Consider the following 25,586-nt stretch of genomic DNA (forward strand, 5'->3'; position numbering starts at 1 on the left):
TAATCTAGATGATTTGGGTGAAAAAGGTGGTTTTATACTGCATGCTATTCAATTATTAAAATGATCACTGTACTATTAATAGTCCTTAGCTGCGCTGGCTGATTGGAATACCTTCAAGGATAGTATGTGCCAGTCACCCAAAGAAAGGAAACACTGACACTGAAAGGCGGGTTTTTCTTCTATTATCCTGAGGAATGTGGTTCCTCAGGCAAAAAGGAAAGAAAAATGCGGACAAAATCCATCGTACCACGCAGTATCGGAAATGGATGTTAAGAAATTTTAAAAGTTCTGCTAAGAATTAATTAAATATTTGTCATGAAGGGTTTAATAAGAATATTCAACATTTGAGCTGAAATATTTTGTGAAAATATTTTACTAACTGCAGTATCTTCCTTTTCAGGCTTACCCAGGTTGTACACAGCAGTCTTATAAACATACGCAAAGCCATTAAAGGTCTTGTGGTAATGTCTGCTGAACTGGAGAATGTGTTTGACAGCATGCTGGTGGGCAAAGTTCCAGCCATGTGGGCAGCTAAATCCTATCCATCTCTGAAACCCCTTGGCAGTTATATGGTCGACCTTCTTGCAAGGTTAAATTTCCTCCAGGTATAATATATTTACTTAAAACTATAGCAGAATATCTCACTTGAGTGAATGACCTCTATCTTCATATCGAGATAGGCTTAGATAATTGTTTCACATCGCTAACTATCTGAAGAAAAAAATTGCCTTCATAAATACAAATCCATGAACAGAAATTGTCTACGCATTGGTATATTTTAATATAAATGTACAATTTACTCTAAAATGTATACAGATATAGTATGAATCATGAATAGAATCATAGAATCCCTACAGTACAGAAGGAGGCTATTCAGCCCATCGAGTCAGCACCGACCACAATCTCACCCAGACCCTACTCCCGCAACCCCACACATTTACCCCGTTCATCCCCCCTGACACTAGGGTCAACTTAGCATGGCCAATTAACTAACACGCACATCTTTGGAGTGTGGGAGGAAACCCACGCAGACACGGGAAGAATGTGCAAACTCCACACAGACAGTGACCAGTGACCCAAGCTGGGAATCGAATCTAGGTTCCTGGCGCTGTGAGGCAGCAGTGCTAACCACTGTGCCACCACTCCCCGCACCGTTTGCTTCAAACATAATGTAGTTAGTAGTTAGAATATAATTTTGCTGCCCTGCCAAGCACAATAAATCCTTTGTATAAAACATTGAATATTTATTGCAAATTAAGAAGCAGATCAAGATTTTTAATGAGGATTTGTGAGATACACAACTAAAGGTATTATAAACGACTACTTTTTATCCATTGTGTATCCATTGTATTTTGTCTGGGGTGGGGGGGGAATGAGAAAGAAAGCAACGATCATAGACTAACTCCTTTTCAACCTGAAATGGATGGATTTCCATGATTAGTGAGAACTTAGGAATAGAGGGAAATACTCTCACCAAGGCTCTTTTAAAAAAAATTCAAATAAAGTTAAATTAATAGATATTTGTTTTGTTTCCCATATATATGTAAATATTTTGAATAAATTTCTTTGGGCAGGAGAAGATAATAGTAGTGGAACTGGGTTGGAATAATGACTGGGATTATGTTCAAGAAGCTGAATTCATATAATCGCTGAAACAGCCAGGGTAAATGAGAGCAACTGTATTATGTTAATACAATTTCAGTTCTGCAGAATGCACCATTTAATGGAAAAGCATTCCTTTAAAGAAATAATACCTTTCTCCAGGAAGACTTACTTCCTAATGTAGGCCAATATGGCTGAGTGAAATTTAAAAAACTAGGGACAGAATGTTTGACAAATTTGCTCAAATTCTGAAGATGTAACAGAGAGGATAGAGGGGAACCTGTAGGCGTAGTGTAATTAGATTTTCAAAAAGCATTTGACAAGGTGCCGCATAAGAGGCTGGTACATAAAGTAAAATCCCACAGAATTGGAGGAAGTGTGTTAGCATGGATTGAAAATGGAGATGGTGGAAATAAACAGTACCTTTTCAGAGTGGAAAGTTGTAACAAGTGGAATACTGCAGGAATCAGTTCTTGGCCTGCAATTGTTCACTATTTACATGAATGACCTGGAGGAAGGAGCAGAATGTAAGGTTTCCAAATTTGCCAATGATACAATGATAGGTGGAAGGGCAGGTTGTGATGAGGATATTGTGATTCTGCAACAGGATATAGATAGATTGGGTGACTGAGCGAAAACCTGGCAAATGGAGTTTAATGTGGGGAAGTGTGAGGTCATACATTGGTAGGAATCAAAAGACAGATTATCTAAATGAAGAGAGATTGCAGGTAAGTGAAGTACAGAGGGATCTGGTTGTTCTAGTGCATGAATCACAAAAAGCTAGCAAGCAGGTCCAACAAGTAGTTAAGAAGGCAAACAGCATTTTGTTTTTTATTGCAAAGGGTTTGGAATTTAAAAGTAGAGAAGTTTTGTTGCAATTGTACAGGGTTTTGGTGAGGCCTCACCTGGAATACTGCGTACAGTTTGATTCCCTTACCTTAAAAAGAATATAGAACATTGGAGGCAGTCCAATGGAGATTCCCCAGGCTAATTCCTGGGATGAGAGAGTTGTCCTATCAAGAGACTAAATAGTCTGGGTTTGTATTCCTTGGAGTTTAGAAGAGTGAGGGGTGACCTTATTCAAACATATAAGATCCTGAAGGGGCTTGACAGGATAGATGGTGAGATGTTTTATGAGTGGGAGAGTCTCGAACAAGGAGACATAGCTACAAGATAAAGGGCCGGTCATTTAAAACAGAGGTCGTAGAAATTTCTTCTCGCAGATGATGGTGAATTTCCAGAATTCTCTGCCCCAAAGGGTGGTGGAGGCTGGATCATTGGCAGTATTTAAAGTGGATAAATATTTGCTAGATCGAGGAATAGAGGGCTATGGGGAATTGGCACAGAAAAGGAGCTGAGGCTAGCATAGATCAGCCATGATCGTATTGAATGGTGGCGCAGGCTTGAGGGGCCTGGTGGCCCACTCCTGCTTCTGTTTCTTGTGTTCTTGTTTCCTTTGTGCATGTGCATTCTAGCATGTGAAGTAGTAAAAATGTTTTTGTGGAAAAACTTCACTTTGTCATTTGATATAAATGTAACAATAGTGCCATTTTGTTAAATGTCTTTTGTCTATAGGAATGGATCAATCGAGGACCGCCCAATGTATTTTGGTTATCTGGATTCTATTTCACTCAATCTTTTTTGACTGGTGTCTCACAGAATTATGCAAGAAAATATACCATACCCATTGATCACATTGGATTTGAATTTGAGGTAAGAAAGGTATTCTACTTGTTTGAGGATTTTCCCCTCCAGTCCCTGTACTTTTCCCTCAACCCACAGCTCCGTGACATCATGATTCCTTTCTTGAGTATGCTTCTGCTGGAGTCACTTGTCAATAGGAGTCTAATTGTGAATAAGAATAGGATATTTGATCATTTGCAGTTTTGATAGCATGTTTACATTTAAAACCTGTGTCCTTATTCAAAACATGTTTTTAAATTGAAGTGTTCAGTGATCCTGTTTTTCTTTGCTCTGAAGTTTTCCTATTCTGACGCAAGATTGTTGTTCTTGGCATGTAGCCAAAGTAGTTTGTTTCTGCAGAAGTAGATTACCCCAGACTTGTTTCCTTTATATTTTCTAGGTCATGAAGGAAGAAAATGATATGGCCAAAAAACCAGCAGATGGAGCCTATGTTAAGGGTCTGTTTTTGGAAGGTGCGCGTTGGGATAGAGAAAATATGGTTATTGGGGAATCACTTCCCAAAATTTTGTTTGATTCTCTGCCCATTATCTGGCTTAAACCAGGAGTCAGTGCAACATTTCTGCATCTAAAAATCTATTACTGTCCAGTCTATAAAACCAGTGCTCGCAGAGGTACCTTATCCACAACTGGTCACTCAACAAATTATGTTCTTTCAATAGAGATTTCATCCGATAAACCAGAACAGCATTGGATAAATCGTGGTGTGGCAGCTCTTTGTCAGTTGGATGACTAGAATGTCTTGCTAATCTTTGAATGTCCAAATTTGCGAAGTGATTATGTATATGCACCTTGGAAATTAGGAAGTAGAAGTAAATAATTTTATGTCAAAGTATTTTTTTGCACACAGTTCATTTACTCAGATACAAAGCAACAATGATTTATCTTTGATAACAAAATACTAAAATGATTAACGTTTGACAAAAGTCATGAGAAAAAGATGGATGTGTAACAAAATTCTGAAGACCATAATAATGGATTGGGCAGAATTTAGCTTGTGCACTGCCCTCCCTGCCCCCTCCCTGAGTTGGAGAACCAGTGGAGCTCTGAAATGCTTCTCTCTGAGTGCACTATTTAAGTGCAATTAAGCACTTATCTGGGCAGCCTCAGGTCTCCCAACGATCAAGGCCCGAGTAGGGCAGACATCCCACCAGCAGCTCTCCATTGCTGGCAGCGCAACCGGGAGTGATGGCAACTGCTGGTAGTGCTCTAAGACCTTCAGCACCCCACAGCATTGTGGGGGCACCTTAACCACCGAGTCTGTGACCAGTCAATCTGCAACTGCTCGAACAGAAGGCCGTCCATCACATTCTGAAGGTCAACCAAGGATGGAAATAAATGCTGGTATTACCAACGATGCTAACCCCCTGAAAGTGAATACAAATAAAGCAAGGAAGGAAGGAAAAGCAAAGTCAGGCAAATACTATACTGTGATGCAATATGCACTTTTAAAGTATATTTTGCACAAAAAAATTAAACCTTAAAGAGGTTGACCCACAAACATTGCGAAAATCCTCAGTGCCATCTGAATTTTCCCACTGTATTATTATATAATGTACATGCAACAAGAACATAACAAACCCAGAGATGCTGAGGCAAAGCCCATAGTGTAGCACAGGAACTCGATATTTGGCCCATTTTTCAAAATGTTTTTGGTATTGAAAATATTCTCCAATAAACTATGTTCAAATAATTCTCTCCCAGGATAGTCCTATAACGTATAAATTTCCTAATTCAGTTTGCTGGAAGCTGTTTTCTTTTTATAGCAGGAACTTTATAACAGAAATACAACGTGAACCATTTAAATAACAACTTGTGTTTACGTGATCAAAGAAAATTGTTTCAAGGGTTTTTGACCACAGTCATCATTACATCTCTTCATGTGATTGTAGATACACCGGTTTGGCAATTTTCCTCAGTCTTTCTTGCATTCTAAACTTGCGTCCTTTTTTATCAGCAAGCCCCATTGGAGGTAAATGAATCTGTAGATAATATGGAGCAAGTTAAAAGTATATTGAGATGAAACTATATTTCAAAAAGTAGATCATATTCACAAATAATCCTGTCCATTTTATGTACTAATCAGCTGCATGTTTTTCAATTCAGCATTTTGACTGATACATTTGGCACCTAAGCACATGGAATTAAGGAATAATAGTACATCCAGTGTTCCCCTTATTCAACAGGGGCAAAAGGTCAGAAAATTGAGGTTACAGTGTTATAGCTCATTTCTGACCCATACTCTGTTAAAACACAGCTTCTTCCTTCTGGTAGCACAAGATCAGCAAATTTAATCAAAAATATATTCCAATTTTTACAGCCCTCTTCAATCTTGCATTTGATAAAGTGCTTTTTATTTTATTTCAAATCACCATTTCCTTATCATTGTACAAGCCTGAAACGAAAAGGGTGGCATTCTGATTCAGCGTGTTTGATTATCAGTCAATGTCAGCAATTAAGTCAATGTTCTTGAAACAACAGTATGGCTGTAAAATAACAGTCCTAATGAACTGAGTTTCTGTGCTGGGAATTGAACCTATGACAACAAAGGTGTGAGGTAATCTTAACCATTACTATAAGCCTTTAGGATCACATGTAGAACTTAATGAGGTAAGTGATTTGTTGTGGCAATTGTTTTCTTTCTGCTCAGATGTGCACCCTCACTGCCTTGGGGTTCTTATGCAAATTTGTACATGGAAAGCAAATTGTTCAAGTGCAGAGATTTTCAGGACAATGCTCTAATTGGTGTATATTGTACACACGATAAAACACATTGCACTACAATCCTACCCATATCATTATTTATACATTTGCTACAAAGGAACCAAAGTATACGCTTAGAAGGAGATTCAGAGGCTTAGCACCAACACATATCAGTATTAACATCACTGTGTTCAACGAGTTGGAGGCAGAGTGGGACTTATGGCAGACACGGTGACTAGCACTACTGCCTCACAGCGCCAGGGACCTGGGTTCGATTCCCGGCTTGGGTCATTGTTTGTGCGGAGTTTGCACATTCTCCCCGTGTCTGCATGGATTTCCTCTGGGTGCTCCGGTTTCCTCCCACAGTCTGAAAGATGTGCTGGTTAGGTGCATTGACCTGAACAGGTGCCAGACTGTGGCGACTAGGGGAATTTCACAGTAATTTCATTGCAGTGTTAATGTAAGCTGACTTGTGACTAATAAATTAACTTTAGGCTTCAACATTGATTTACTAACTAACTGCACAGCAAACAAAATCGACTTGCTCAGAGTCTATTTAAATAGTACATTATAGAGTCAATTTCAAAGGAGTTTCTTGGAAGTACAGAACTTACAAGAAAAACTACAGCAATTTGTCCCATCTCCATTTGTCCTGATAGAAGCAACTTCTCCATCAAAATGCATTCAGTGGAGGATAGTTACATACTACATTGCAAATGGATTATTTCTCCATTAAATTGCAGTGTTCAGGATGATTAGATACTAATTGTGTGTAAAAACAATCCTGGTCAATTCCAGTTGTAATCGACAGATGTTTTTCTTTGTTTGTAACTGCAAGGTTAGCAAAGGAAACTCTAAAGACAATGCTCAGTTATTTAGTGGCTCATACTGAACGTTCAGCAGTGTGATAATTAACTTCATTGATCTATTTAACAAACCAGTTTTACAACATAAATAAAAACAGAAAATGCTTCAAAGTCTCAGCAGGCCTGGCAGCATCTGTGAAGAGAGAAATGTTTTGTGTCCATACGAATCTTCCTCAGAGTTAATGTGATGGTTTTTCTGCAGTATGAGAGAGGTGGGGCAAAGTAGAATGTCAGTGATTGGTGTGAACTAAAGATCTGACAAAGATGCTTAGGGCACAAGACAAAGGAAGCGTTAAGGCAGTGTTAAGGTGCTGATATTGGCATGAAGGTAAGATAGTAGAATGTGTTAATAGGAGACAGGTCAGTGCTCAATGAAAGCAAAACTTAAGAGCAAACATTTTACAACATGTTTATAATATAAAGATGGTAACTTACTGGTCTTGGGTAAGGAATTTTGTAATGTAGTCCTGCAAAAGCAATAACCAATTTAAAAACCAAATGTTATACTCACTCGTTAAGAAATTACAGTAAAACATTGATAGAGTTTTAAGATTCTTACCCATTTCTATCCTTGCTTGGCATTCCTGTATGCAGATTTTAATTGCTTCTACATCTGTTAACTACAAAATAGGTTTATTAATACCACAGCTAATTAATAAAAACCAAAGCATATAACGTATGCTACCATAAAAGAAAATTCTAGAAATAATTCGGTAGGTCAGAGAGATGTTACAATCCCAGTTGGTGTTACTAGTAGACAGGAAGGTCCCAGAATGGAACCCTGACTCAGAAGACCATAAAGGTTTTACTTATTTAAGAAGAGGAGGAAGAGAGTCACAGGACTGCTAATTAGTTTTTAACAACAAGAAAAAAAACATTTATTAAACATAAAAAGTTTAATTATAATACAAGAAGACTCCTTTACTGTCCCCTAGGTTCACAAATGTATACCAGTTTTCAAAAATAACATCCCACTCTGGAACCAAATGGCTGATACCACTTAACCGATCTTCCACGGATTTCTTCTCACAATCCTCCCAGGTGATTGTCACACAAGTGTTTCCAAACTCCACTCCCAAAAAAAAAAATCACGCTTTCAAATCTTGTTTCATTAAGAATCCAGCTCCAGGTCCCCAACTATCCTTTCAAACAAAGCTTCCGCTCCGCTGTTTTGATAAGGAATCAAGCTCTAGGTTTTCTTCGAGCAAAGCTTCCCATAACCAACTGCTAGGAATTCAGCTAAAAGTACACTCAGAAAGCCTTCCTGCCCTAAAGGTGTCCCTGGTTGCTAAGCAATGGCTCATTATTTCTCTAACCTCATGTTTACTTTTCATGCTGTAAACTTCTCTAAGCACAGCAGAAGCAGAGTTTGAATGGATCAAAATCCCACACATACAAAAAATATCTTTGTCTAACATGAATCTAACTAGATTTTTGGGGTAGGACAGAGAGAGGATATGTCCCCTTTTCTTTTTACTCTGCCACTTTTAGTTTGGCTTACGTCCAACCTTTGTTGCCCCTTGTGATGCCTTGCCCTTATATTGTCGCTTGTTGTCTTCTTGTTCCCTGGAGCTTTTCTATTTTTATTCTTGTTAGTCTTTTTTTTGTGCGGAGTGGTGGATGAGGGTGTATTTGTGTGGAGAAAAAAACAAAAAGAGGGGCTGAGACACTCGAGGAGGTAAACAGGGGGCCTAAGGGAGGGGGGGCTTGTGTACTGCATTGGGTAGAACCCCTACATATTCTGTAAATGCCTAGAGTGGTAGTGGTTAACAAGGGAGACGTTCAGGCCCTTTGGGAACTGGAGGGGGAGGTTATCCGTGTGTGAGAGTGCGCCAAGTATTGTGAGGGTGATGCGTCAGTACTTCTCTTTTGGGTTTCCCTCAGGGACATGATTGAGGTGTATAAGACTGTGGGAGTCCCGGATAGGGCAAGTAGGGAGCAGTTGTTTCCCTTCATTGGGGGGTCCGTCCCGGGAGGGCATTGCTTTAGGATAAAGGTCAGTAGATTCAGAAGGGAGTTGAGAAAAGGCCTTTTTTATTCAGAGGGTGGTGGCTATCTGGAATGCACTGCTTGGGGAGGTAAATGAGGCCTAAAGTCTTACCACTTTTCAGGTTATATTTGAGTGGTCCTTTGAGATCTCTTAATATTCCGTGTTCTGGAACTCCTGTAGGAAAATGGGGTTAACCCATCTTTAGTGGTAGCTGTTGGTGGAGTAGATTCGGTAAGCTGAATCTAACTAGAGTTACTCTTCTTACACACAACCACTAAATTAAACCCACTTAAATCCATACCTTATTTCTAATGATGCCATTTATATCCAAGTCCAGAATATTTAATATATCAAAAAGGGCATCTTTACTAATACTGACCCCTTAGGAATACAACAGTTTATATATACCTCCCTTCAGTCTGAGAAATGTTTCACTACTTCACATTTCTGTCACTTGGCCAATTTGTACCCATGCTGCTACAGTCCCTTTAATCTCATGGGCATTATTTTTTTCTAACAAGTCCATTGTATGATGACTTTCATTTATTACCTTCTACTTTCCTGGGTGTCAATTCTGTCCCAGATTATCTCTAAAAGTTTCCTTACCACCAACATTAAGCTGATGGATCAATCCATCAACTGTTGACCACTCTCCCCTTTTCTAAAACAAGGGTGTACCATTTGCAACAAGTTAGTCCTCTGCCACTATCTCCATATCCAAGGAACACTGGAAGATTGTAGCCACAGTCTCCACAATTTCTCACCTTTACTTCCTTTAGTAATCCAAAGGATATCACATCTGGACCTGGTGATTTTTCTACTCTGAGGATCGCCAACATTTGAAGTACTTCCTCTTTATCCTAGTCAATATCGCTACTGCCTCTAGGGTGCCACAGTGGTTAGCACTGCTGCCTCACAGCGCCAGGGACCGAAGTTCATTTCCGGCCTTGGGTCAGTGTGTGGAATTTGCACATTCTCCCCGTGTCTGCGTGGGTTTCCTCCAGGTGCTCCGGTTTCCTCCCACAGTCCAAAGATGTGCAGGTTAAGTGGACTGGCCATGCTAAATTGTCCCCTAGTGTCAGCAGACTCGCAGAGTAAATAAATGGGGTTATGTGGATAGGGACTGGATGGGATTGTGGTCGGTGCAGACTTGATGGGCCAAATGGCCTCCTTCTGCACTGCAGGGATTCTATGATTCTTCCTTTACTACGCAACCACTTTTCTAGTGAGACAGATGCAACGACTCATTTAGTACATCAACTTTATTGTAAAAGAAATAAATAAAAGTTCCAGAGATAAAATTTTGAAATGTCTGTCCTCTAAGTACAGCAATACTTGCCAGTTCAATCTGACATTCAAGCAGAATACCGTAGATTCTGGAAATCCAAAATAAAAACAGAGAACGCTGGAAATACTCAGCAGGTCAGGCAGCATCTGTTGACAGAGAACAGAGTTAACGACTGGAATTCTCCAGTTATGACACCCCGCTACCGCTGTCAACGAGAAGGGAGAATTTGGCACTCAGCCAAATCTCCATTCACTGCAGCGAGACTGGAGAATCCCAGCCGCAGGCGAGGTCAGAGAATTCCAGCCAACGTATTGGTCAATAATGTTTAATCAAAGCTGGGAAAAAGCAGAGACCAAGGGATGGGTGGGACAAGTAACAAAACAAAGATTTGTGATCATGTGGAAGATGGGATAGATTAAATGACAAAAAGTCTTACAGGGGCATTGGTTGAAATATCTTGATCAAGACCTATTACACCTCTAACTTTTCCAAGTTTGGATGAAAGGTCATTGGCCTGAAATGTTAACTCTGTCAACAGATACTGTCTGACCTGAATATTTACAGCATCTTTTTAAATTTCAATCTGGATCATTGCATTTAGCAATTTATATTAATGTAATCTCAACAGTTCTGAAGCCATCATGTCAGAACTGCCTTTAAAAAGGAGTTGTGAGGCTAAATATGAAATTAAAATCTGTGACAGAAGTAACACTTTGTATTAATGACCACCTATGGCCAGGTTAAATAACTTCTTCCAACTAACTCCACTGATTTCTGTCAGCACTTTGGTTTAAAACAAAAATATCTCAATAAATAGAAATTGAAGACTGAGTAAGATAATGCTTTTTTTTATTTTGTCTGAAGAGGCACCAATAGCAACACTATCTGTTACGTTGCTAATAAATATCTTGATTACATATTTTACCCACAAAAATGCAATAAATTTGTCATAAATTAAAACATTGTGACTTGCATTTTTATTTTTTCTGAACAATGTTCTGGCTTCTGTAATGATGTAGTCCCTTTCTTTCAAAGTGTCCTCTGTTACGCCTGACAGTGACTGCCACGTCCTTGCTATTCTGAAGATTCTTCGATAAAGACCAAGCACGTCACATCTTGTTGCCACTGTCATCTGTTGAAATGAAGAGACAATCAGTAATAATTTCAAAGATTATGCTGAAAGTTAGATGAAAAGGGGCAGGTCAAAGTTCAGACAGGCACATAACCAATTGTGCTAATTGATCTGATTCAGTGGTTACACTATGTAATTAGTAACTTTGTCAGATCACACAAGTTACATTCCACTATCATCAAATGAGCATACAATATTTAAGCTAAATATTTCTCTGCACATGCTTGCAGGAGAGGGGAAAACAAAAACTGAATATTGAAAACGGCTGCTGAATGCCTTTATACATATTAGAATGACAAGACTAGAAATAAATTCTTTCGAATATAACTGTTCACCCTTCATCCAAGAAATTTTGCCTAACTTATCTAGGATATGCTTCCTTCCAATCACCCCTGACATTTTATGTAAACACAATATGCTACTAACACCCAGTTCCCACCTCTCCACATTGACCCCATAACTGCCTTTGACTGTCAGTGATTCTTTCAATAAAGCATGAATCATAGAAACCCTACAGTGCAGAAAGAGGCCATTTGGCCCATCGAGTCTGCACCGATCACAATCCCACCCAGGCCCTACCCCCATATCCCTACATATTTACCCGCTAATCCCTCTAACCTACGCATCTCAGGACTCTAAGGGGCAATTTTTAGCATGGCCAATCAACCTAACTCGCGCATCTTTGGACTGTGGGAGGAAACCGGAGCACCCGGAGGAAACCCAAGCAGACACGAGGAGAATGTGCAAACTCCACACAGACGGTGACCCAAGCCGGGAATCGAACCCAAGTCCCTGGAGCTGTGAAGCAGCAGTGCCTAACCACTGTGCTACCGTGCCGCCCATGAGCTTCCATTGATTCCATCATCCCCATAACTTTGTCCAGTCGAGACTTAGTTTAGCCAAGGCTTGAATCCTGGTCTTTCATCTACTGAAATCTCCCAATTTCAAATCTGCCACACATTTCCTATTCTTTATAAAATCCTGCTCACCCATCAAATCCACCATTAAACCCATGAAACTGGAAGTCATATATGAACCACTCTATGCTTCCCTATTCTATTCCTGCTGCTTTATGCTCCCCTCATAAAATAAAAGCAAATTACTGCGGATGCTGGAACCTGAAACCAAAAGAGAAAACGCTGGAAAATCTCAGCAGGTCTGGCAGCATCTGGAAGGAGAGAAAAGAGCTGACGTTTCGAGTCCAGATGACCCTTTGACAAAGCTTTGACAAAGGGTCATCTGGACTCGAAACGTCAGCTCTTTTCTCTCCTTACAGATGCTGCCAGACCTGCTGAGATTTTCCAGCGTTTTCTCTTTTGGTTATGCTCCCCTCATTCTGATTGGCCCTATGATGCAACCATTTTCCCCACGTATGTCCCCCACTCAATCCCAGTGACGACCCATGTTAATTTACCTCTTTGTATTTCCTCTACATCTATCTATCATTAAAAGTCATTACTAATTTCTCCCTTTGAAGACTTGACATCTGTTTCTGTCTTGCCTGGAGACATTTATTTTGTTAAAGATGCCATACAATTGCGAATCATTGCTGCTCAGCCAACAGTGGCCATATCTGGTTCTTTTAAATTTATCAAGTTTACTGGCTCAAGAGGAACAATGAAGCCATTGTCAAAAATGTTAAATCATCTCCCATGTAATTAGCAGTACATGGTACAGTCTTAAAAACATGATGTTGTGGCTATAACAGAAAACTAGCTCAAAGAATGGATGTTAAATATTGCAGGATACAAGAGCCGGAATTCTCCTGTCTCACCTGTTGTGGGAATCATAACAGGCGAGACAGAGAATTTGGCTGACCATTTAAAGGCCCGTTGAGCTCGGGTGGGAATTTCTGGTCTTGGGGCACACGTGGCTGGAGAATCCCACCCAAAGTGTTCATGAAGAAAGGAAAGGAAGCAAAGGGGGCTGATGGTATTGATAAAGGAGAATATTGCAGTGCTGGAAAAAAAGGATGTCCCAGAGGGATCATGAACAGAATCTATTTGGTGAGAGGTCAGGAACAAAAAGTTGCAATTCCATTGCTCGGTGTAATCCATAGGCCACCAGCTAGTGGTAAGGATGGAGAGGAACAAATTTGCAGAGAGGTGCAAAATTTATACAGTATTTATAATGGGGGGAGCTTCAATTATCTAAACATAGACTGGGATAATTTGATTAGATTTATTGTCACATGTATTAGTATACAGTGAAAAGTATTGATTCTTGCACGCTATACAGACCGTACATAGGGAAGGAGTGCAGAATGTGTTACAGTCAGAGCGAGGGTGCAGAGAAAGATCAACTTAATGTGAGGTAGGTCCATTCAAAAGTCTGATGGCAGCAGAGAAGAAGCTGTTGTTGAGTTGGTTGGTTAGCGTCCTCAAATTTTTGTATGTTTTTCCTGATGGAAGAAGGTGGAAGAGAGTATGTCTGGAGTGCATGGAGTCCTTGATTATGCTGGCTGCTTTTCCGAGGCAGCAGGAAGTGTAGACAGAGTCAATGGATGGGAGGCTGGTTTGAGTGATGGACTGAGCTTCATTCACAATCCTTTGTAGTTTATTGCAGTCTTGAACAGAGCAGGAGCCACACCAAGCTGTGATACAATTGGAAAGAATGCTTTCTATAGTGCATTTGTAGAAATTGGTGAGAACTGTAGTGGATATGCCAAATTTCCTTAGTCTCCTGAGAAAATAGAGGCATTGGTGGGGTTTTCCTCACTATAGCATCCGCACAGACAGACCAGAACAGGTTGTTCATGATTTGGACATCTAAAAAGCTGTCAACCATTTCTACTTCGTCCTCATTGATTTAGACAGGGGCATGCCCTCCACTATGCTTCCTAAAGTCGATGACCATCTCCTTTGTTTTGTTGACATTGAGGGAGAGATTACTGTCGTCGCATCGGTTCACCAGATTCTCGATCTCTTTCCTGTACTGTGTCTCGTCATTGTTTGAGATCTGACTCACAACAATGGTATCATGGGCAAATGTGAAAATCGAGTTGGAAGGGAATTTGGCCATACAGTCAGAGGTGTATTAGGAGTATACTAAAGGGCTGAGGACACAGCCTTGCGGAGCACCCGGTGTTGAGGACGATTGTGGAGGTGTTGTTGCCTATCCTTACTGACTGCGGTCTGTGGGTTTGGAAGTTCAGGATCCAGCCCCAGGTCACGAAGTTTGGAGATGAGTCTCGTAGGAATAATGGTGTTATAGGCGGAGCTGTAGTCCATGAATAGGAGTCTGACATAAGTGTCTTTGTTATCGAGGTGTTCCAGGTTTGAGTGTAGGGCGAGGGAGATGGTGTCTGCTGGGGACATGTTGCGTTGATAGGCAAACTATAGTGGATCCAGGCAGTCTGGGAGGCAGGAATTGATTTGTGCCATGACTAGCCTTTCAAAGCACTTCATAATGATGGATGTTAGAGCCACCGTACGATAGTCACTAGGACATGCTGCCTGGCTTTTCTTTGGTACCGGGATGATGGTCGTCCTCTTGAAGCAGGTAGGGACCTCAGATTGGTGTAAAGAGAGGTTGAAGATATCTGCTAATACCCCCACCAGCTGGTCCACACAGGATCCGAGTGCTCATCTGGGTTCCCCAACTGGGCGAGTTGCTTTCCGTGGGTTGACCTTTGAGAAGGCTGTGACATCAGCAATGATGATCTCGGATACAGATTGGTCCGAGGCCTCCGAGATGAAGGGCGTCCTCCTGCTGACCTCTTGATCAGAACGGGCATAAAATGCATCGAGATCATGGGGGAGGGGTGCATTGGAGTCAGCGATTTTGCCTGCCTTCATCTTGTAGCCTGCTATGTCTTGCAAACCTTGCCATAGTCGGCCATAACCTTCACTAATTGTACTGTCAAGGACAGAGAGGGACAAGGGTTCCCAGAGTATGTTCAGGAAAATTTTCTTCAGCTGTGTGTTTCCAGTCCAATGAGGAAGGAGGCACTGGTTGACACTGGGTTTTGGAAATGACATGGACCAAGTAGATCAAATGTCAATAAGCGAATACTTAGGGGACAGTGATCATTGTATCATGTGTTTTAGGTGGACAATGGGAAAGAACAGTCCAGAGTAAGAATAATTAACTGGGAGAAAGCCAACTTCAATAGGGCAAGAATGGATCTGGGTTGAATAAATTGGAGTCGAAGGTTGGGAGGAAAACGATAGCTGATGAATGGACTATCTTCAAAGAAGAGATGGTTTGGGCACAGGCAAGATATACTCCCTCGAAAGGGAAAGATGGGGTAAACAAATTCTGGATGAAAAAGGAGATAGAATTTAAAATTATGAAGCAAAAGTGTTAATGACAAATGTCAGGTAGAAAATACAATTGAAAACCAAGCTGAATAAAAAAGGTTCAGAGGAGAGGTTAAGAAGCAAATCAGAGAAGCAAAGCGAAAATATGAAAAGAGACTGGGAGCTGGCAGAAAAGTAAAACCAAAGTCTACTATAGGCACATAGCTAGTAAAAGGGTGGTAAAAGCAGATTAGGGATGGGAGACATGGGGGCAGAAAGCATAGCTGAGGTACTAAATTAATGCTTTTTCTTTTATTCATTCGTGGGACATGGGTGTCGCCGGCTGGCCAGCATTTATTGCCCATCCCTGGTTACCCTTGGAGGACAATTGAGAGTCAACCACATTGCTGTGGCTACATGTAGTCAGACCAGGTAAGGTCAGCAGATTTCCTTCCCGGGTCCCCAGAATATTGGCTGAGTTTCTAGATTAATAGTCTAGCGATAATACCACTAGGCCATTGCCTCCCGCTTTGCATCTATCTTTACGAAGGAAGATGAAAATACCTTGGCCATGATAAAAGACAAGGCAATTCAGACAATAGATGGGCTTAAAATTGAAAAGATCCTGGCATTGAACAGGCTAAATATGCTTAAAAGTTGATCAGGCACCTGGACTGAATGAGATGCAGCCAAAGAAATGAGAATGAAAATTGAAGAGGTACTGGCCATGGTCCTGGAGAACTGCAAACATTACACCCGTCTTCAAAAAAAGGGAATAAATATAAGCCCAACAATTACTGACCAGTCAGTTTAACTTAGGTGATGGAGAAACTTCTAGAAATAATCATTTGGGAAAAAATGAAAATCACATGGACAAATGCAGGTTAATTAAGCAAAGCCAGCATAAATTTCTTAAGGGAAAATCATGTCTAACCAACTAGCTGGAGTTTTTTTGAAGAGGTAACAGAGAAGGTTGATGATTGCAATATTGTTGATGTGGGTGTGCATGGAAAAGGCATTTGATAAAATGCTACACAGACTGGTGAGCAAAATTACAGTTCATAGAATAAAAGGGATGGTAGCAACATGGATATGGAGTTGGCTTCAGTGATAGGAAACAGAGGGTAGTGGTCCATTTTAATTCACAACCGGCAAACATTGCTTTCGAACTGTTTGTGCCCACATGCTTTGAAACGCAAGAAGCCGTGGATAAGGTGACAAATGATGAATACGATGGGCGGGAATTGATCCCGGGTCAACTGCTTGGAAGGCAGCTATGCTCACCACTATACCACCATCGCTTGTGCAATAGGATGCTTTTCGTGTTCGAGTAAGGTTTTCAGTAGTGTTCCTCAGAGATATATATTAATAACATGGTCCTTGGTGTACAGGGCACAATTTTAAAGTTTGCACATGAAAGAAAGCTTGGAAGCATTGTGAACTGTGAGGAGGGCAATGAAGAACTTCAAAAAGGACAGACATGTTGGTGGAATGGGTGAACAGATGACAGTTGAAGTTCAATGCAGAAAAATGTAAAGTGATTCATTATGGTAAGAAGATCACGAAGATGCAATAGAAAACAAAAGCATACAACTCTAAAGAGGATGGAGAAGCAAGGGATCTGGGTGTATTTGTGCATAAATCATTGAAGGTGGCAGGACAGGTTGAGAGAACAGCTAATAAAGCATACAGTATCCTGGTAAAAGCAAATTACTGCAGATGCTGGAATCTGTTCATACTGAATGACAAAGCAAGCTCGATGGGCTGAATGGCCTACTGCTCCTATGCTTTTAGATTCATAGGTGTTTACAGCACAGCAGCAGGCCATTCGGCCAATTATGTCCACGCCAGTCAAAGATCTGACTAATCACAATTTTCCAACGTGTGGCCTAAATGGAGGCTATGGCATTGCAAGCGAATATCTAAATACTTGTTAAAAGCTACAAGATCTGGAGGAGGGGACTGAATGTAGGGTATTCAAGTTTGCTGATGACACGAAGGTGAGTGGGAAAGTGAATTGCGTGGAGGACGCGGAAAGTCTGCAGAGAGATTTGGATAGGCTGAGCGAGTGGGCGAGGATCTGGCAGATGGAATATAACGTTAGCAAATGTGAGGTTATCCACTTTGGAAGAAATAATAGTAAATTGGAATATTATTTAAATGGAGAAAAATTACATTGTGCGACTGTGCAGAGGAACCTGGGTGTCTTTGTGCACGAATCGCAAAAACTCAGTCTGCAGGTGCAGCAGGTGATCAAGAAGGCGAATGGAATGTTGGCCATTATCGCGAGGGGGATAGAATATAAAAGCAGGGAGGTCTTGCTGCAACTGTACAAGGCACTGGTGAGGCCGCAACTGAAGTACTGTGTGCAGTTTTGGTCCCCTTATTTGCGAAAGGATATATTGGCCTTGGAGGGAGTGCAGAGAAGGTTCACCAGGTTGATACCGGAGATGAGGGGTGTAGCTTATGAGGAGAGATTAAACAGATTGGGTCTGTACTCGTTGGAGTTTAGAAGGATGAGGGGTGATCTTATAGAGTCATATAAGATAATGAAGGGGCTGGATAGGGTAGAGGTGGAGAGATTCTTTCCACTTAGAAGGGAAACCAGAACTAGAGGGCACAGCCTCAAAATAAGGGGGGGCCGGTTCAGAACAGAGTTGAGGGGGAACTTCTTCTCTCAGGAGGGTGGTGAATCTCTGGAATTCTCTGCCCATTGAAGTGGTGGAGGCTTCCTCGTTGAATATGTTTAAATCACGGGTAGATAGTTTTCTGATCGATAAGGGAATTAGGGGATATGGGGAGCAGGCGGGTAAGTGGAACTGATTCGCTTCAGATCAGCCATGATCTTGTTGAATGGCGGGGCAGGCTCGAAGGGCCAGATGGCCTACTCCTGCTCCTATTTCTTATGTTCTTATGTAAGAGCTTCTGACTCAACTGCCCTTTCAGGCCGTGAGCTTCAGACTTCCACACCATGTGTGAGAAAACGCTTTTCCTCAATGCCCATCTTAGCCTGCCACCCCTGACCATAAATCTATGCTCCCTGGTTATTGACCCTTCTAATAATGGAAAAAGGGTTTCCTATCCACCCTAAGCCATAACCACATTTCTTTCAGACCCCCCCTCAATCTTTGCTGCTCCAAGGAAAACAGCCCTAGCCTATCAAATTATTTTAGCTCAGACCCTCCAACCCAGGCAGCATCCTGGTAAATCTCCTTTGCACCTGCACCAGTGCAATCACATCCTTCTGATAACCAGAACTGCACACAGTACTCCAGTTGTAACCTAACCTATACTTCCCTATTCTTGTATTCTATACCTCAGCTAATAAAGGCAAGAATCCCATATGCCTTCTTAACCACCTTAACTACCAGCCCTACCATCTTCAGGGATCTGTGGATATGCGCCCCAAGGTCCCTACGATCCAGGGTGTAATCATACAATCCATACAGTGGAGAAGGAGGCCATCGGGTTTGCACCAACCCTCCAATAGACCAATTGTTTGGTGGCATAGTGGTTAGCACTGCTGCCTTACAGCAATTCCCAGCTTGGATCATTGTGTGTGGAATTTGCACATTCTCCCCATGTCTGCATGGGTTTCCTCTGGGTGCTCCGATTTCCTCCCACATTCCAAAGATGTGCAGGCAAGGTGGATTGGCCATGCTAAATTCTTCCTCTGTACCCGAACAGGCGTGGGAGTGTGGTGACTAGGGGATTTTCACAGTAACTTCATTGCACTGTTATTGTAAGTCTACTTGTAACTAATAAATAAACTTCTACTTTAACTACTTTTCCAGGCCTACTCCCCACCCTATCCCTGTAACCCACACATTTACCCCGCCACATCTTTGGACACTACACATCAATTTAGCATGGCCAATGTACCTAACCAGCATGTCTTTTGGACTGTGGGAGGAAACCGGTGCACCCGGAGGAAACCCATGCAGATACGGGGAGAACGTGCAAACTCCACAGTGACCCGAGGCTGGAATTGAACCCGGGTCCCTGGCGCTGTGAGGGAACAGTGCTAACCACTGTGCCACCCATTACCTTTACTTTATTAGCCTCCCCAAGTGCATCAGAGTTAAAGGTGTGGTTAACTCTGATTCTCTCGCCACAGATGCTGCCTGACTTCCTGAGCTTTTGCAGCATTTTATTTATGAATCATGATTTATACACTGGGTGTGGGTGGTTTTAGCCTCATTCAGGCCCGAGTACAGCCAGGTACATCCTGGGGGGGTTAAACCCGGAATGTAAAGACACGCTCAGCTTTAACAGTGGTGTTAAAAACAGAAGCCACAACACTTGGATTCGCTTCTCCCGCAGCCCGGCCTTTCAGATGAAGCATTAGTCGCTGTCCAGACATTCAGCCGCGCTTCATTTCAATTTAAATAAACAACTAGATTAACCTGCCAGGTGGCCGACTGCGCCCCAGGGCCGCGGATTTAAAAACAAGCCGAATATATTGAACCGAGGCGGCGGTTCGCTCTCAGCTTGAAGGGGAAGATGAGTCAACGGACAACAGCCTGGCGGCGAGCGCCGCGCATGCGCGCATCTCTCCCCTCCATGGCACCATTCCAGCGCGCTCGGATTTGAACACCGCGCACGCGCACCTCACATCTCCCGCCCATTGCTCTGTTCCAGTGCGCACGCGTACCTCTCCTTCTCTCCATGGCTCCAGATTTCGCAGGCGCACCTCTCCTCCCCGCCGTGGCTCCAGATTCTAGTGCGCACGCGCGCGCACCCCACAGCCGACACATCCAACTGCGCACGCGAATCTCTTACGTTTCTCCCCACCACAATTATTGGTGATAAAAGCAAAATACTGCGGATGCTGAAATCTTAAACAAGAAAACAGAATGCTGGAAAATCAGCAGCTCTGACAGCATCTGTAGGGAGAGAATAGAGCCAACCTTTCGAGTCTGGACGACCCTTCGTCAGAGTGCAATTATGGGCGGCTCGGCTGGCTGCTGCGCAGGCGCACACCTCACTCTCCCGACGAAAGGGTCGCACTGCGCACGCGCACCTCAGGTTTCCCCTCACCCGCTCTCCTCCACCGCCATTGGCGGCTCGACTAATGCGCATGCGTACACCTCAGCCGCGACGGATGGGGGCTTGACGCCAGGACTCACCGCGCATGCGCACCTCCATCGAAGATGGCGATGATGACGGGGGGGGGGGCTGGCGCATGCGCCGCTCCGGCGTTCCGCCCCGCAGTGGGTAAAGGCCGCTGAGTGAGCGGTGAGTAAGGGAGGGCGGTGTTTTCACTTTCCCTTCCCCAGGAACAAGCGCCGGCGCGTCACTGTTGTCTGACCGCCAGGTTTGATGAGGTAATGCGCAGGCGAAAAGCTGGGTGGCCGGCGCAGTAGGAAGTGATGAGGGGAAGTTTCTGTCTCCTTAAATTATCCGCGGAACGGCGCTGGAGCTTTTTATCGTCCGTGCGTTTCTGGAGATCGGTGGTCGCGTTACTGTCGGTTGGTGGCCGTGCGGGGCGGCATGTCGCTGAAGGGAGCGGGTCTATGGGCCGTGATGGCGTAAAGAAGGCCTAGGCCGCCTGCCTGCCTGCCTTTCCTCTCCAGGGGCGAAGGGAAGCCTGTCGTTGTTTCGGTGCCTGCGCACCAACCCTCTCTGACTCTGAACCCGCAACACAATTAAAACCATCGGCCTTTCGCTCGCTCTTCCAGCAAACAGGATGATGACTTGATTACGCTCACATTATTTGTAAGTTTCCTGCTTTTCCCAGATTTTAATGTCCACTTAGATTATTGCATGGGTAGCAATGACAATTGTTTCCCCCCCCCCCCCCCCATCTCAGCCATTAACACCAGCCTGGGTCACAAATGAGCCCCCTTAAACGTGGCACATTTTTAATCTAATCTATGTGATTTGGCAACTTTTCTCTCGCTCCTGGGCATCGAAATTCGGTCTGTGTGCTAAATGTTGGCCTAATTTTTTAGTGTTTTATCTGAAATCGGAGGGATTCAATTTTCCTTTCAATGAAAAAGGAACGGCACAGAGAAATAACATCAGAAATTGCACCTTTCTCTAAGCTCTGGTTCTTGAAGATTCTTCAGTTGGGGAAAAAAAATATAGAGAACTTCCAAGATAGATCATTTGGTGGGTTATCTTTCATGACTGTAATCGATTTTAGGCATAAACAATGGTCCCACGCACCAACACTAAAATGAAGATGGAAGTTTGGGGGAGGGGATGGAGAGCAAACGATGTTGAGCAGTTTATTTTCAAGTTGTATAATACCCTGACCACACCTATACTACAGATGAGAATTTAACACTCCTGGGATTATTGATCCCTGTCATTCATATTGCCATGAGGTGGATAATATAATTCATATTGCAAATGTTCTGCATACAGTATGTTGCTGAAGCTTCAAAATTGTATTTTAAAAGTAGTTCAAATCTGCTTTCATGTAGATTATAAATGTGTGCCGTAGACATCGTTGAAAATGAGAGGTTATAGAAATGCAAAGCTTTCACAACTTCAGGGTGCCCCAAAGCAATTTACAGGCAACGCATTGTTTTTAAAGTGCATTTTTGTAATGCAGTGGGTTCAGTGCCCAATTTGCATGCAGCAAGGTCCCATAATCAGAAGTGTGTTAAGGACCAGATGATCTGTTTAAGTGGTGTAAGGGAATAAATAGTAGCCTGAACACCAGGTGAATTCCCCAAGCCCTTGTGGCATGTTTGGATTTTCTTGTTTGATAAGTGTCACGTGTTTAGAGTTGCACAAGATAAATGCTCATAGGGTTGGTGGAATGTATTAGAACGTTACAGATTGATTAAGGGACAGCAAACAATAAAAATAAATGGGTGATTTTCAGGTTGGCAGAATGTTGCTCTAGAAGGCCCACAATGATCATTGCTCGGGCCTGTTCCATACCATTTGAGTGTAATCTATTCCGTTTTGTTGACAGTATAGAGCTAGGTGGGAAAGTAAACAGTGAGGAGGACAAAGTCTGCAAAGGTTTAACTAAGTGAGTGGGAAAGAAGATGGGGGATGGAGTATAATGATTGGAAGTTATTCACTTTGGTAGGAAGAATAGCAAACGGATTTTTTTTCAAATGATGAGAACCTATTAAATATCGTTGTTCAGAGGGATTTGTGTGCCATTGTACAACAACCACAGAGTTAACATACAGGTACAACAAGCGATTATGAAGCCTAATTGTGTTGACAATTTTTTGTAAGGATGTTGGACGACTAAAATATTTAAGTTAGGAACAGGAGTAAGACACTTGGCTCCTCAAGCCTGTTCCATTATTCAATAAGATTTAATTTTAACCATACCTTCATATTCTTGCCTATCTATAATATCCTTTCACCCTTTTGCTATCAAGAATCTATCTACTTCTGTCAATGTGCTTTAAAGGTATTATAAGACTTTGCCTCAACCACCTTTTGAGGAAGAGAATTTCAAAGTGTCTCAACCATCTGAGAATTTTTTTTCCTTCCTCTGTTTTAAATGGGTGACCCTTTATTTTTAAACAGTGGCCCTTAGTTTTAGATACTCCCACCACAAGTGGAAACATCCTTTCCAAGTCCATTCTGTCAAAGTCCCTTCAGGATCTTGTTTTTCAATCAAATTGCCTCTGTTTTCTAAACTCCAGCAGATACAAGCTTGACCTGTCCAGCCTTTTCCTTGTAGGACAATCCACCCATTCCAAGTATTAATCTAGTAAACTTTCTCTGAACTGCTTCCAATGCATTAACAGCTTTCCTTAAATAAGGAGACTAATACTGTACACAGTACTCCAGTTGTGGTCTTATTCATGTGCTGTATAACCTCCCTTCTCTTGTATCTAGTTCCCTTTGCAATAATATTCTGTTAGCTTTGCTAATTAGATGCTGCACCTACATACCAGCCTTTTGTGATTGATGCACCCAGATCCCTCTGCATCTCGGAGCTCTGCAATCTCTCGCCATGTAGATAATATGCTTTTTCATTTGTCCTGTCAAAAAGGACAGTCTCATATTTTCCCACATCATGCTCCATTTGCCAGATCTTTGCCCACTCACCTAACCTATCTATATTCTTTTCTAACCACCGTATACCCTTATTTGCACTTCTACTGACTACATGTCATTGGATAATTTGGCAATCATACCATGGTCCCTTCATCCAAATCATTTGTATAAATTGCAATGAATTGAGGCCACGGCATTGATTCCTGTGGCACACCATTCTTCACATCTTGCCAAATAGAAAATGACCCATTTATGCCTATTCCTGTCAGCTAGCCAATCTTTTATCCATGCCAATACGTTCCCCACTACACTGAGCTTTTATTTTTCTCAGCCTTTGATGAGACACCTTGTCAAATACCTTCTGAAAATCTAAGTACAATATATCCACTGGATCCCCTTTATCCACAGCACCTGTTACTACTACAAAGAACTCCAATAAATTGGTTAAACATGATTTCCCATTCACAAAACCATGTTGACTTTGCCTGATTACCTTGAAATTATGAGTGCCCTCTTATAACATCTTTAATAACAACTTCCAGCATTATCCCTATGACAGAAAACTGAAGCAGGTATAGGCCATTTGGCCCTTCGATCATGTCCTCCCCCTCCCACCCCCCATATCCTTTGATCCCTTTAGCTCCAAGAGTTCTATCTAATTCCTTTTTGAAATCACAGCTTTTGCCTTAACTACTTTCTGTGGTAGTGAATTCCACATATTCACCACCCTCTGGGTGAAGAAATTTCTCCTCACCTCAGCCCTTATCCTCAAACTATGATCCTTAGTTCTGGGCTCCCTCGTCATCGGGAATATTCTTTCTGAATCTACCGTGTCTAATCCTGTTAGAATTTTATGAATTGCTATGAGATCCCTCTCACTCTTCTAAACTCCAGTGAATATAATCCTAACCGACTTAGTCTCTCCTCATATGACAGACCTGCCATCCCAGGAATCAGCCTGGTAAACCTTTGCTGTACTCCCACTATAGCAAGGACATACTTCCTCAGATAAGGACACCAAAACGGCACACAATATTCCAGATGTGGCCTCACCAACGTCCTGTACAATTGCAGTAAAACATCCCTATTCCTATATCAAATTCTCTTGCTATGAAGGCTGCCATACCATTTGCCGCCTTTACTGTGTGCTGTACCTGCGTGCTTACTTTCAGCGACTGATGCACGAGTCCTCCAAGGCCTCGCTGAGTATCCACCTCTCTCAATTTACACCCATTCAAATAATCTGCCTTCCTATTTTTGCTACTGAAGTGGATAGCCTGACATTTATCCACATTATACTGGATCTGCCATCCATATCCCACTCACAGCCTATTCAAATCACAAGCATCTCTGCATTCTCTTCACAGCTCACCCTTCCATCCAACTTTGTATCACCTGCAAATTTGGAGATAATACATTCAGTTACCTTTTCCAAATCATTAATATATAATGTGAACAGTTGGGGTCCGAGCACAAATCCCTGCGGAAACTCTCTAGGCACTGTCTGCCAATCAGAAAAATACTCTCTGCTTCCTATGTGCTAAGCAGCTTTCGATCCATCTCAAGACACTATCCGCAATCCGCTTTAACTTTACAATTTTACATGACATGTTAAGCCAACTGGTCTACAGTTTCCTGCTTTCCCTCCCTTTTTGATTAAAGGAGTTACTTGGGCTATTTTCCGATCTCGTGGAGCTTTCCCAAAGGTGTGTGGGTTAGGTTGATTGGCCATGCTAAATTGACCCTAGCGTCGGGATTAGCGGGGTAAATATTGGGGTTACGGGGATAGGGCCTGGGTGGGATTGTTGTCAGTGCAGACTCGATGGGCTGAATGGCCTCTTTCTGCACTGTAGGGATGCTATGATTCCTCAAACCTAGGGAATTTTGGAAAATTAAAACCAACAACCTTGCTAACACCACTTTTTAAGATTCGCAGTTTCAACAATTTGCCAAGTGCCATTTCCCTGGTGATTGCAATTTCTTGTTCCTCTCTCCCTTCTAATTCCTGATTTAACAATGATTCCTGGGATGTTACTTGTATCCAAAATGTGAAAAACCATGCAAAATACCTATTCAATTC

The 25,586-nt window shown here is 42.2% G+C and overlaps 3 protein-coding genes and 1 non-coding gene across 10 annotated transcripts in view; 2 read left to right on the forward strand and 2 right to left on the reverse strand.

Annotated features, from left to right (window-relative positions):
* Window positions 1-4,039, forward strand: part of dnah3 (dynein axonemal heavy chain 3) — a 186,252-nt gene extending 182,213 nt beyond the window's left edge. Inside the window, exons 58-60 of the mRNA XM_078239899.1 lie at window positions 401-605; window positions 3,178-3,315; window positions 3,686-4,039. Coding sequence (XP_078096025.1) covers window positions 401-605; window positions 3,178-3,315; window positions 3,686-4,039 — 697 coding nt within the window. The remainder of the gene's footprint in view (window positions 1-400; window positions 606-3,177; window positions 3,316-3,685) is intronic.
* On the reverse strand, window positions 858-20,523 carry lyrm1 (LYR motif containing 1). 6 transcript variants are annotated; one of them, XM_078240851.1, is made up of 6 exons: window positions 20,434-20,523; window positions 11,124-11,282; window positions 7,432-7,492; window positions 7,308-7,339; window positions 5,176-5,285; window positions 858-4,094 (listed from the first exon to the last, which is right to left on the reverse strand). In XM_078240851.1, the coding sequence occupies exons 2-6, from the start codon at window positions 11,280-11,282 to the stop codon at window positions 4,049-4,051; spliced, it is 408 nt and encodes a 135-aa protein (XP_078096977.1). In that variant the 5' UTR covers window positions 20,434-20,523; the 3' UTR covers window positions 858-4,048. The 6 variants fall into 6 exon arrangements, with proteins under 6 accessions (XP_078096977.1, XP_078096975.1, XP_078096976.1 ...); XM_078240849.1 differs by having other exon boundaries at window positions 20,178-20,479; XM_078240850.1 differs by lacking the exon at window positions 20,434-20,523 and adding an exon at window positions 19,930-20,050.
* trnag-ucc (transfer RNA glycine (anticodon UCC)) lies at window positions 16,753-16,824 on the reverse strand. The gene has a single exon. It is a non-coding gene; the product is annotated as a tRNA-Gly (tRNA).
* Window positions 20,524-20,728: 205 nt separating the features above from the next.
* Window positions 20,729-25,586, forward strand: part of dcun1d3 (defective in cullin neddylation 1 domain containing 3) — a 52,008-nt gene continuing 47,150 nt past the window's right edge. The window contains exon 1 of one of the 2 annotated variants that reach the window (XM_078240855.1): window positions 20,729-21,241. The gene's annotated coding sequence lies outside the window, so the exon portion shown is untranslated. The remainder of the gene's footprint in view (window positions 21,242-25,586) is intronic. The other variant, XM_078240856.1, reaches the window with a different exon arrangement.

This window comes from Mustelus asterias, chromosome 23 (genome assembly GCF_964213995.1).
Source record: "Mustelus asterias chromosome 23, sMusAst1.hap1.1, whole genome shotgun sequence".
NCBI classification, from domain to species: Eukaryota; Metazoa; Chordata; class Chondrichthyes; order Carcharhiniformes; family Triakidae; genus Mustelus; species Mustelus asterias.

Excerpts from the sequence above, each read along its gene's own strand:
- lyrm1 (XM_078240851.1), bottom strand. The coding sequence starts at position 11,282 with ATGACAGTGGCAACAAGATGTGACGTGCTTGGTCTTTATCGAAGAATC. Across the intron at positions 7,340-7,431 it reads CCAAGCAAGGATAGAAATGG|GACTACATTACAAAATTCCT; the intron begins GTAAGAATCTTA and ends TTGCTTTTGCAG. Across the intron at positions 5,286-7,307 it reads AAATTCCTTACCCAAGACCA|ATTCATTTACCTCCAATGGG; the intron begins GTAAGTTACCAT and ends TATTATCTACAG.